Source organism: Patiria miniata, unplaced genomic scaffold, assembly GCF_015706575.1.
Source record: "Patiria miniata isolate m_02_andy unplaced genomic scaffold, ASM1570657v1 HiC_scaffold_20, whole genome shotgun sequence".
NCBI lineage: Eukaryota > Metazoa > Echinodermata > Asteroidea > Valvatida > Asterinidae > Patiria > Patiria miniata.
The window spans coordinates 35,266,064-35,278,276 of NW_024037059.1; the positions used below are offsets into that span (position 1 = coordinate 35,266,064).

Sequence of the window (12,213 nt, forward strand, 5' to 3'; positions counted from 1 at the left end):
TTACCCTGGTTTATTTCTACATCCATGGTTGATTCCAGCAAATATATCCTCAATCATGTCAATGTTTATCATCATAAACAGGCTGTGGTATTGATCACAGAAAGTCATGCATGTACATGCAGGCCTTGAATTTGGGAATTTTTTAGGGCAAGGCCACTTTGGCCTTGAATGGAGCAAAATTATAGAGGGCACCAAGGCCAGTTGGGAGGGCACCAAGGCCAAACTAATATCTGCAGAAGGGGCACAGAGGCCGGCTAAAAAAAAATGCGAATTTATATCAGCGATCATGTAGTTTATGGCCCCTCTTTAGTTTCGATCAAATTTGAGTCAAAGGTGTTTTTATCATTCAAAAAAGTACTTTTTCAACCTAAAGCAGACTTCTCTCAGCTTATATGGCACCTGTTTTGTAATTTTGAACACTTTTTGGGGATCGAAATTACGTTTTTTGTAAGCGGTTTTATGGTTGGTGACGTGCGATCACCATCTCTATTTTCGTGTTGCGTTTTTTCGTTGTCGTTTTCCCTCCAAATTCCCCTTAAAAATTCGAAACCCTTCCCTCTATCTATAACCTACCTGCATGTTCTTAATGTGGCTTAAAAGTTGATTTTGTTCTCTTGGGGAATCGGGCCCATAATTAATACACGATCGCCATTTACAATGTCCGCTTTTGACAATCGGAATTCGGAACGCCATGTGCACGCGTGTTTTTACTATGCCCCGAGCTCGTTTGCCTCGTACACGAACATCAATGTGTTCTGTATGTACCGCGCATGCAAGCACTGAGAAAAAGAAAGTCTGTTGACTGCACGTAAGATCTGCCGTACTTACTCCTGCTGGTATGTGTGTGTACGATTACAGACATATATTTTTGCGGCGGGGGTGCCGCTACTTCAAGTATCGGCACATACAGGAACTGGAGATTCAGTTGTCGGTGCACATTGTACGTGTGTGTACATCATGTACATGTACAGTGGGGAATCGCCGGCGTTTGGCCGGCCGGCCACGGCCGTACTGCGCGCGTGTGATTGATTCGGCGAGAAAATAAGACAACTGATCGGGCTGGCATGGCATCGAAATACATTGTCAATGTGTGGAAAAACAACTGGAATCAAGGATTGTAGTGGTTTTAATAGGCTGATAGATGTTTTTGCAAAAAGGGCACGACGGCCAAGGTAATTATGGGGCAAGGCAAAACTGGCCGTGAAGACAGGGATTTTTTGTGGGGCACCTCGGCCAGTAAGAAGGCAACGACGGCACTGGCCGTCGTGGCCGTCGTTCAATTCAAGCCCTGTACATGTACGTACATACGAAGGAAGGTACGATATACAGATCGCTTGCATAATGTACGTCCATGTATGTATGTAGTGTACATTGTGCACGTAGGTTCGTGTACAGTCACGGATTAAATGTATGCATGGTACTGGTACAATAAGGGGACCCCCAAAATGAACAGAGCGCATGCGTGCAGTCGAGAGGGGGTACTGGTATCAGAGATGAAACTGGCATGTGGCAAAATCGGAAAAAAGGCCGAACAAAAATACGTGTCCGAAATCTGGGCCGCGCTGCCATTACGCACATATACATGCATGTACAATACACTTCATGCCCAATTTCCGGCCACCAACTCCTGCTTTATTTTTGATTCAAACAAAATTTTACGATGAAAAAAAACGGTCAGTGTTTTCATTGCATAAAATGCCTGAATTACGGTTAGAGTAATGGAGTCATTAATAAAGAAGTTCACTTCTTACTTGAGAAAGTCGAGGGAAAAGTACCACTTGCATTCATACATGGGAAAAAATCAGGCATTACCGTCTTTCTCTTCCAACAAATGCCAGTGAAATGTTTCGCTAATGCTCTCTTCGCTATCCTCGAGATAATCATCATGATTTTTAAAGCATTGCATTTTGTACAACTGAATCTGAAACCTCCGAAAATCGCAAAACATAATGATTTTATCCACAGGATCCTTCACAAGGCTACCCGTCCCGGCCGGCCATGTGCTAGCGGACGGGTACAGTGGTGCGTACGGTACGTACGCACGCTGGTACCATTGCATATTCGCACGCACGTGTGACACAGTGATTTTTCCATGTCGCCTGTCAATGTTTAACCTTTTGTCCAGCCGGAGAAGGCTCCGATCAGTGTTATGCCCTGTGTTTCTACCGTTGAAACTCTCCAATAACGACTGGTGAAAGAGATTAAAACTACGTTCGCGATGATTTTAGCACGCCATTTCCATCGACTTTTCTTCGAAATTATGATTGAAATAAAATGACAGTTTGTGAAAAAATCATCAGAAAATCAAATTTTGTGAGACACACTGTAAAAAAATCGGAAATTTCGTTGGAAAATTCAAAAAGTCGATTTTCCGATTAACCCTTACCCTACTTGACCCTCCAACGCATGCCAATATGTGCCTCAAGAAAATCTCCTATGTTTTTTGCATGGCCCTCCAATATCTGCCATGTCATTTCAAGGGTAACTGGACAGGCACTCCAATACATGCCACAGAGAACAATGAGAGTCCTCTGATAACAAAGTGAGTGCCCCCAGCTGGTCAGTATCAGGCACCCTCCAGGGCCTCCAACTCCTGCCAATTGGAGCCTTCACTGTCAAGATAGTTTATCTGCCAATATACTGCAGCTGGAGGGCATTGGCATAACCAACTGACATGCAGTAAACTACCCTCAGAGAGTAAGGGTTAAAATCGGAAAAGTTTCATCTCTGACTGGTATTGATGTGCTATTGGAAAACCCCTTTTTGATCGCGCACATGTATGCATCAATCACGGGCCGTGCCATAAACAGATGTCAGTTAGCAGTGTGTGGGACTTTTCACTCGACACTTCTTGCAAACCACAGAGCACGATGCCGACTTATACAGAGGAATTTGTGTGGTTTTGAGGAAATGGGACTGAAAGTAACACGCCGATATAGGCGAAATGGCGGCTTACAAAGGCCGGCTTAAAAATGAAAATGTCAATGGAAATGCATTAGAGACAAATCGGGCCTTTTCGTCAGACGGCCGATTTAAGCGATATGACGGTTTATATGATGTCGGTTTAACCGGCGTTTACTGTAGTTGATTTTGGAGGATTGAGGGGGGGGGGGGGGATAGAGAAATATCCTAACTTCCTACACTGATTTTATCACACTGGTATGACTGCATGAAGCCAGTTGACTCCAATGGACACCCCCAAAAAATTAAAACATAAAACAAAAAAGTCTCTTTTTCAGACACAATGCCATAAAAATTCTTGACTTTTTGATGCAGTTGGTTCAAAAGGATTAGAATCGATAAACTATACAGGCAATTCCACGCAAAGCGGACACGCCTGGAATGTGGAACATGTATGAAACCTATTTTCTGAATTTAAAAAGAGCAACACAACAAAAATAGAATAGACATTTAATAGCCACATAGCCAAATATTGATTTTAGAATTTCAAATTATACTACAACTTGAAATTATTACTTCATATGTACTTTGGCCAAAACTGAGCGCAATTATAATGGCCCAGTAGGCCAGCTGTGTGTAACACAAACAGACAAACCAGGTGTTGTCGCCAATCAATAAAATATGCAAATTGTATGCAGTTATGGCAATGGTTTTGTGCATACATGTATCACATGGGCCACGTGGCAATGTGAACTGAATGCACTCCACGTTTCATCGACAGAGAATACATACGTTTCAGAAAGTCGTGCTGAACAAAATGTATTTACAACGATTGAAGTCGACCCAAATTGAATCAGTGGTGTGCATTTGCCGGTAGTACAGGAAGCGGGCACCCTATTGAAGTAAAACAAGGGGACCTGTAGAAGACACCCAACCCCCAAATTCATATCCCGGAAGTTGTCTGGAGGGCTTTATAGCTTTACGGTGTAAACTGCAACTTATGCGGTTGCACCTGTCGTGCGTTTAAATGCACATGAACGTAAACTCTGTTTTGGATTTACAAATGGCATTCAAAACCCTTCTTTTTTGTCGTCTCGGAACTTCTTCAGTAATTTGTGAAGTTGGTTACAGGAAGCTGATTCCATAATCTGGAACCGGTTCCTGACATCAGCGGCTGCGTACTCAGATACCCGGTACCCAGCTCTAAATTGAATTTGGTTTTAGACAGTGAAACTTTAAATACATTGTACATGTTTTCAATTGTACATGTTTTGACTTCCTCCTGTGTTTCAGACTTTACTTTACTGTATTCCATAATGTCAAAGGCACTGTTGCTATGTCAGGTGATTAGGTAAACATTAAAAATTGTATTTCTGCTTTGGACTACCTGACTGACCATATTTTTGCAGCCCAACCCTAAAGTTAAAGCAAAAGGGGGGGAGAGGAACAGAGGGAGTTAGGGTTAAAAGCATATGATACAATTAAAGGGAATGTACATCATTGGCTTTTGCTGTAATTTTCAGAAATAAACTATTTGAGGGTTAGTATAGTAGATCAAATATTGTTACACTGACATGTTTGAAGTTTTGTGTTCGAAAATGCTTGAAAAACCAAGAAAAACAAAATTTTTTGTTAATTTGGAGCAGTAGTTGAAAATTAGGTTTTTCCAACGGTGGTCGGCCGACCACCGTTGGAAATGTATACAAAGATACAATTTTCTTGAAAATGACTCGACACCAGGTGCCATAATTTTACAGGATGCTTTAGACTGTCATTTACCAACATCCTAGTAAGGTATTTCGTTAAAACTTGGTAGTTTTATTTTTCGATGTTTGCAAATGTTGTATATTCCCTTTAACAATGTATTTGGTCAGAGAAGTTCACATATGTAATCAGACCGTCGGGGTGCTAGAATTTACTCAAATTATCTTATTTATACAGCTCTTGAACAAGTGTTCTTTCAAAAAGCCCTGTTCCATTGCTATAGTGTATGTTACAGATTAAAAAGTGTACAATTCTAAATTACATTAGTCAGTGACAGAGGACGGTGAGCAAAAATGGAACAAACTAAAAAAAATGGAAATCGGAAGCCTTTGAATAAACAGCTGGCGTGGTAATAAATTAGCCAGCTAGACAACAGCTGTGGGTGATGTACACGTGTTAACGGTGTAGCAGGTACACATTGCAGCTGCTTCACTACAAAACGACTGATGGAATTTTGTGCTGGTCCCAGAGTGCAAGCCTAGAGACGTTGTTGCACCTGTCGCGCTGATTGGTTTACAGACTGACTATCACTTGTGAGCCGGGCAGTGCTATTGCATAGGATTACCCCATAATGCAAACAAATGGGCTAAATCTGGCCCATAGTGTAGACCAGATGCATGAAAAAAATTCCAGTGAGTAGCCATTCTGAATCGACTGAATAGAATTTTGTTTGCCCTGGAACAAGTTTTACTGGGCTTGCCTTGGTTGTTTAGACAACGAGCTAGCTAGACCACAGCTGTGGCAATGTGCACTGTATGCACTGGCCTAAGTTTGTCGTGCCATTTATCACCTAATGCTCTGATACGTGAACATATTTGAGGTTAGACTTACCGTTTTGTCCACCACATAGCCCAGTTTGTAGCCGTGGGCATACTGAGCGGGCTCTTCTTCAGTCTTGGGCCTGACTTCGGTCGCAGCGGGCAAATTGTCTGCAAGTCTGGCAAAGAAATTGGCGTTTATTGCACCAACTATTATCAAACCACAATTAGGTACACAAATGTATTTACCTTTCAAGTTGGATGCTATATCAACTTAAGGGGGAAAGTTGAAGGGGTGGGGATGGGGAAAGGGTGAAGGGTGGGGGTAGGGAAAGGGTGGGGTGGGAGATGGGTGGGGGTGGGGAAGGGGTGGGGGTGGGGGAAAGGTAAAGGGGTGGCGGAAGGGATGGCGGAAAGGATGGCGGAAAGGGAAGTGGTGGCGGAAAGGGAAGGGGTGGCGGAAAGGGAAGGGGAAGGGGTGGGGGAAGGGGGAGTGGGAAAGGGGAGGTTTTATCAAGCTGCTGAGAATAGAAACTTGCTTACCAAAAGAACCATGTGCTAAGCATAGACAGGACACCAGCCAAAATTTCATACGATATGTATTACCTGTGATTGGTTCCCAGCTCTTTCATGCTCAACACAAATATGTGCTGGCATGCAGGTTTTCATTGGTGATCAGCTGGCCCCCTTGACTCAAAAAGTGTTAACTTTGGTGGAAACTGAACTAGGAACTAGGCAAGAAGACTTGTGATCAATGACCTCTTTACTAACTGGACTGGCTGGCAATATCGACACACTGATGCAGCCATCCGCCATCTTGAGTCACCCATGATGTAAGTGTGCTATGTTGTTTTACAGGTACATGCAGTTGGCATTGACTTCTTCAGAGTTAGATGGACGAAAATAAGAATTGTATTCTCTGACAAACTAAACCATCTTATTCCTGCGACTGGCCAACATGCAAAGAATAATTGATTATCAGGGGAACTTTTTTTTAAAAAGTGAAACAAACATAATATTAACTGCAGAACGATATGCATCTACATCCCGTAATGATGCTTGGTTGATCCAAGATGGCGGAGCAGTTGCTTCAAGGTAGCATTGGCCAATAGAGATCAGGGCTTCTGATCACGCTGTACTTACAAGTGAACGCTGTAGTCTTCTCTGATGCGATCGGATACAATCTTAGCTTGGTCTTTTGTATACTTGACGTTGCACATTACATGGCATGGTTTGCTTTGCTTCATCGGTACCTGGGTAGAAAAATGAAAAGGATTGTAGTCATTGATCGCAGATTTCCAATCAAGTCAATCATAAGTCAATTCACAAGTTGGATCACAACAGAGGGATGAACAATGACAAAGGAATGCTGTTTTCACAAGTTCATTTCAGTAGACTGAGAATTGACTGCTAAATACAACAGAATGCAGCTGTGGTAAAACGTTGTTGCATTCTATTGCAAGTAGCAGTCAACTCCAGTGCCATATGTTGTTGCATCTTGTTGCATTTAGCAGGGTAACTGCTCATGGCGCCAAGGCTGGAGTGTACTGTGTTTGCTGCACAATGCAACAGAATCTACTGAGCATTACATTTCGTTGCATTTTGCATGGTAACGGCTCATAGTGCCAAGGCTAGTGTGTACTGGGTTGGCTGCACAATGCAACAGAATCTACTGAGCATTACATTTTGTTGCATTTTGCATGGTAACTGCTCATAGTGCCAAGGCTGGTGTATACTGGGTTCAATGCACAATGCAACAGAATCCGCTGTTGCATTTTGTTGCATTTAGCATGGTTCTCATTTCAGCTGTGTTGCATTTTGTTGCATTTATCATGGTACCTGATGAAAACCCTACTGGGATAGTAATCTTTGTCATCCGAAAACTTCTATACCGTGTTTCCATCTTAATTTCACAAAGGGTGAACATCTTTCGATGCAACGCCAAACTGTAGATCTTTCAAAGGAACAGTTGTTACGGAGGACAACAATTTGGTGTCTGGCAGAAATAAAACAACTCACCTTATACAATGTGTTGACAATACGGTCGCCACGCAAAACCTCGCCGAGATTTTCCGATTTGAACAGTATCTTGTCCAATGGCGGAGGACAGATCCCTATCGAGTAGTACTCGTACGGAAGTTGTGTCTTCGTGGATGTTAATTTCACTCCCTATAAAAAAATAAGTTAAAAAAAATTCCTTAAAATTTAAACCTTGTTTTGTAGGATTTTGTTGAATTCAGGAGTTGCAAAGCTCAGCTACTATAAATTTAGATGGGGATTGATTTTCAAATACTTTCAAGTGTAAAGAATGTTGCATTATTCTTCTGCAAAGTTTTGAATCTTGTACAAATGTCCCGAGTATTTGGGTTCATTTATGCGACACTTTAAGTACATTTTTGTGTTTGAAAGGATAGGCCTAACCGGTGTAATTCATTTGGCTCAGATAAATCAATTGAAGATATCCAAAGCTGGTCCAGGGCTAGGATCAAGTTTTTCAACTCGATGTACTCGTGAAGAAACGACTCACGAGTATTCTAGTGCTTGTGAGTTCTTAATCAAATTCCCACAGAAGGAGAAAATGACATTTTACAAAAGTTTATTAGTATGATTATTATTTATTCAGATGAAATCAACAACAACATACATTACACATAACAGTAGAAAGATTAAACTAGAAATGTGTTTGTGGACAAACACAAGCTGTTTCGGATATTTGAAATACTCTGTGCACGTGATGAACAATCAGTGACGTCACTATAAATGTCATCTACATGTATAACAGCACATTATACTATGTACATGTCAAGTCACAACCAAATCGAACATGTTAGCTCTGTAGATATAGACCTATAAAAGAATAAAATGCCCCTTTAAGGGACTTCACATGACATTTGATGATGATGTCCATGGTGACCTCTTCATTGAAGCCGTAAAAACTAACAACTTCAAATGTCCCGCGCTGCGAATTTGTCGACCATCTCCCACAATGTATTGGGAAAAAATAACTCTCTGCGGCCAACTCTTAGTGGCGCACTGCATTGCGAATCGCCCGAATTGCAGAGGCTGTTTCCATTGGGGTCCCATATTTCTTCTGAAGTAAAACAATGTTAAATATCTTAGCTGGCATTTTTTTTGGTATGTTTTAAAGGTAGAGTCCATCATTTGCAGCCATCCGAAAAGTAACTGGCGTAATTATTGTTGAAAAACTAACTTGGTTGAAAGATAGTAAGGAGACTAAACTCCCTGTGAAATTATTCTTTCTGGGAAGCTGTCATTTTGAAGTAATCAACGAAAGAAGGCATTTCCAACGGTGATTCTTAAGAAGCACCGTAGGAAAATTTAAATTAGTAGTTCGTTTTGTTATTCAGCGAAGCGCGCACAAGTATTCGAACGACGCACACGCGCGTGCGGTTGTTATAATTCGTCGAATCAGTGCGTGACGTCGCGTATAGTTGCAATTCAAAACAATTCAAAACATGATTCAGCAACTTTTGATTTGAAATTGAGATCTTAGAATGCTGTTTTTCTCGGAATGTACAGCTGAAGCTTAGCTGAAACTTCATCAGGTTAGTTGCTCAGTATCCTTCATTAGATTTTGAACTCTTTTGTTGCTTCAAACGAACAAAATGCACAAATTACAAATGATGGACTCTACCTTTAACTGGCACTTTTGGCTATGACTAAGGGCTATGGCTAAACACTTTTTTCCAACTATGCACATCTATGATAAGAATCCGTAGCCACTAACCTTGATTTCGACTTCCTGTCCGTCCGCGAACTCCACAGGGGCAACGCCGGGTACATAGAACGCATGGCTGAGCCTGAGACAGACCGTGGCCATGCATAGTAATAAACACGCTGATACACGAGCCATCTGTTGATTGGAAAGTGAGAACAGTTTGTGGAGCATTGCACACACTTCATAATGTTTGATCAGTCGCAGACAGTCAAAAAGTTCTTCCACTTTCTCTGCCATTCACATGTACAAACTAGTAGTTAAAGAGGTTGTGGAATGTTGAAAGTCGTTTGTTTTTTATATTTTTTTTATTGTAGAGTAGACCCATATATATCATAACGACAAAGTCCCATTCTTTTGTAATTTGCGTTTATATGTTTATAAAACTGAATTTCATCGAGTAATTTGTTGGTCAGCGAGCGCATAATTGAAATCAACAGTCGTCGGGTTCTTCGTACATGTAAAATCAGAAAAATCGTGATGTAATAAACAGGACTCGTTTATACTACGCTGCATAGGGAGTCCTGTTTATTACGTCACGATTTACTATGTTTTGGTTGCTGCCACCAACGACGACTTTTACACAAACTGCACGTTCGGGTTGAAACAGGACCTGAAAAACAGCTCTCAAAAGTACCTTTTGTATTCATTTCATGACAGAAACAATAGTCGTTTTTATTTCATCACACCTTAGGCTACATATACCCGAAAAATGACGGAAATGACTTCGAGCATTCCACAACCTCTTTAAAAAATACCAGTCACATCATATTCGTGTAAACACTAGTAAAGTTCTAGTCCGAAAATTCGGGACTCTCAACACTGTGTATGAGAGTCCCAAAACTTAAGGTATTGAAAACATGCAACACAAGAAAATAGACTGGCACATGAAACAACCAGTGCAACAACCCTTTAGCATTGTATCAGTCAACTGTGTCAAAAGAAACATCGGGTACCAGTCTCCATTTCTACACAATACTCCATAGTCTACCACCACACAACTGGATGGTCAATCTTTTCAAAGAGTTGGACCGTGCCGTAGTTGGACATGCACCACTACCAGTCTAGTCTTAGGCTTCACATTGAAATCACTTGGCTTCACTCTCAGGAGCAACAATTTGAAGAAAAAGTCTCCTTTAAAAATTAAATTGAGACTTCAAGTATGGCTGGTGGAATACTGAGGACCTTGTCTCTGCCTCACAAAATTTTTTGGAGAATTCTGTCTACTACAGGGTGAGTACAGTTGGCCTGCATTACTTTTGCATGTTTTTTCGTACTCAAGTCCCAGTCTGGACAAATTCCATCAACAGACAAAAGAGGTAACTGGTAGACACAACTGGCGTATCAATCACCACCAGTCAAAGCATGGCTATATCCAGATAGGGCTCTGGAGTGCTCTGAAATGTGCAAAACTAAATCAGGCCCACTTTACTCACAGTTTAGCCATCAAATTTCTCCAAGTATTCCACTGGGGCAAAGAAAATGTCCTCAGTATTTCACCAACCAAGTTTGCAGACTCAATTCAATTTTTGAAGGAGACTTTTCTTCAATATTTCGCACATGAGAGGGAAGTCAAGTGATTTCAAAATGGGGCTAAAGACTAGACTGGTACATGTCCAACCATGGTCCAACTATCTGAAAAGACTGACCTCTTCATTCAGTGTCAATAGTCTGGTGGCTTGACTATGGAGAAATGTGTAGTAAATTGAGACTAGTTCCCGCTTCATGCCACATGTTTCTTAAATTCTGTTGACATGGTTGATTGATGCAGTACTGAAGCTGTGTTGGACTGGTTGTTTTAGGTGCCAGTCTATTTTCTTATTTAGCATGTTTTCAATACCTTAAGTTTTGGGACTCTCATACACAGTATTGAGAGTCCCAAATTTTCGGACTAGGCTATATCAAACTGAGAAAGGAAATCTGAACTGTTCAAAACAGTCACTTGATTGGTTCTGACTGCTGAGATGCCGTAGCTGAATTAGCCAGCCAGAGAGGGCGGGTTTAGCTAGAGGGTGAGGTACCTGTTTGACATTTCACTTTTTAAAAATTATCCAGAAAATGAAATGCAAAACCTTAACAGTATGATTTTGGGACTGCTAGTGCTACTTTGTCTTTAGCATATTCACACTAGCGAAGGTTTGCCTCATGTTTGCTATTGAAGAGCAGGCATGTGTGTACAAAGAACAAAAGCCCTAAGACAAGAAAGGGAAATTTCACTTCTCACTCAAATCGTAAGTTAATCTTCAGTCTTCAAGTCGCGCTTAATCAATGACTGTTTCATGTAGTCATATGTGCCCTGCGCCGTCTGACAGATGGGCTTTTGGCGCGGGGCACATATCAGTACACAAAACAGTCGTTGATTAAACTCGACTTGTTTTTCTTCAATAGTGACGTCACACACGCGCTCGATGATCGATCAGTCATGTCAGTGAAATGGACTGCACAACTCGGCAGACACATTTAATTGTGAGCGGTAAGTTCAGAATGTTTTGCTCTTTTTTCAAATTTACCGGTTGTTTGAAACAATTTAAGGGGTCTTATGGAACGTCATGAAAGTGTGGATCTATCCAGGGTTACTGTCTTTCTCATTTGTATTCTCCTTACCAGTGTTTTTGGGGGCCTTTTGTCCTCGCAAGGGTATACACAAAATGCATACCGTGTGTACATGTCACCAAAGTATGCCAAATTGTTCGAGCATTAGTACGGATCGGAGGGTACCGTAGTTCAACGCTCCACTCAGTAGAGCTAGGTCTTTTTGTAACTTAGACAAGTGTAAGGTTTGTATTTTTGTAACAACCTTACAGTTCGGGGAAAAATTTCCGTACTGGATCACCACATTTTTCAATTAATTTTTAAGCGCCAAAAGTTGCATCCTTTGTGGTTATTCCCTCCACTTTCCCTCCTCTACTCTCACCCTCTCCTTTCCTTTAATCAGTCACTTCTGTATCTGTATGCTACTGCACAATCGCCTATGGTGGGGCTATCACGTGCAGGTAACGCTGTCATGGTGCTGGTTGATGACTAAATTTTGAAGTGCGCATGGGTGGAAAGTTG

General features: G+C 41.4%; 1 protein-coding gene across 3 annotated transcripts in view; it reads right to left on the bottom strand.

The window, feature by feature from the left end:
* Positions 1-12,213, bottom strand: part of LOC119728841 (transmembrane 9 superfamily member 4-like) — a 35,865-nt gene that overhangs the window by 22,814 nt on the left and 838 nt on the right. For all 3 annotated transcript variants that reach the window (XM_038201245.1, XM_038201244.1, XM_038201246.1), the window contains exons 2-5: positions 9,172-9,297; positions 7,443-7,592; positions 6,567-6,676; positions 5,497-5,602 (exon numbers count right to left, since the gene is read on the bottom strand). In XM_038201245.1, the coding sequence (XP_038057173.1) occupies positions 5,497-5,602; positions 6,567-6,676; positions 7,443-7,592; positions 9,172-9,297 (492 nt within the window). The remainder of the gene's footprint in view (positions 1-5,496; positions 5,603-6,566; positions 6,677-7,442; positions 7,593-9,171; positions 9,298-12,213) is intronic.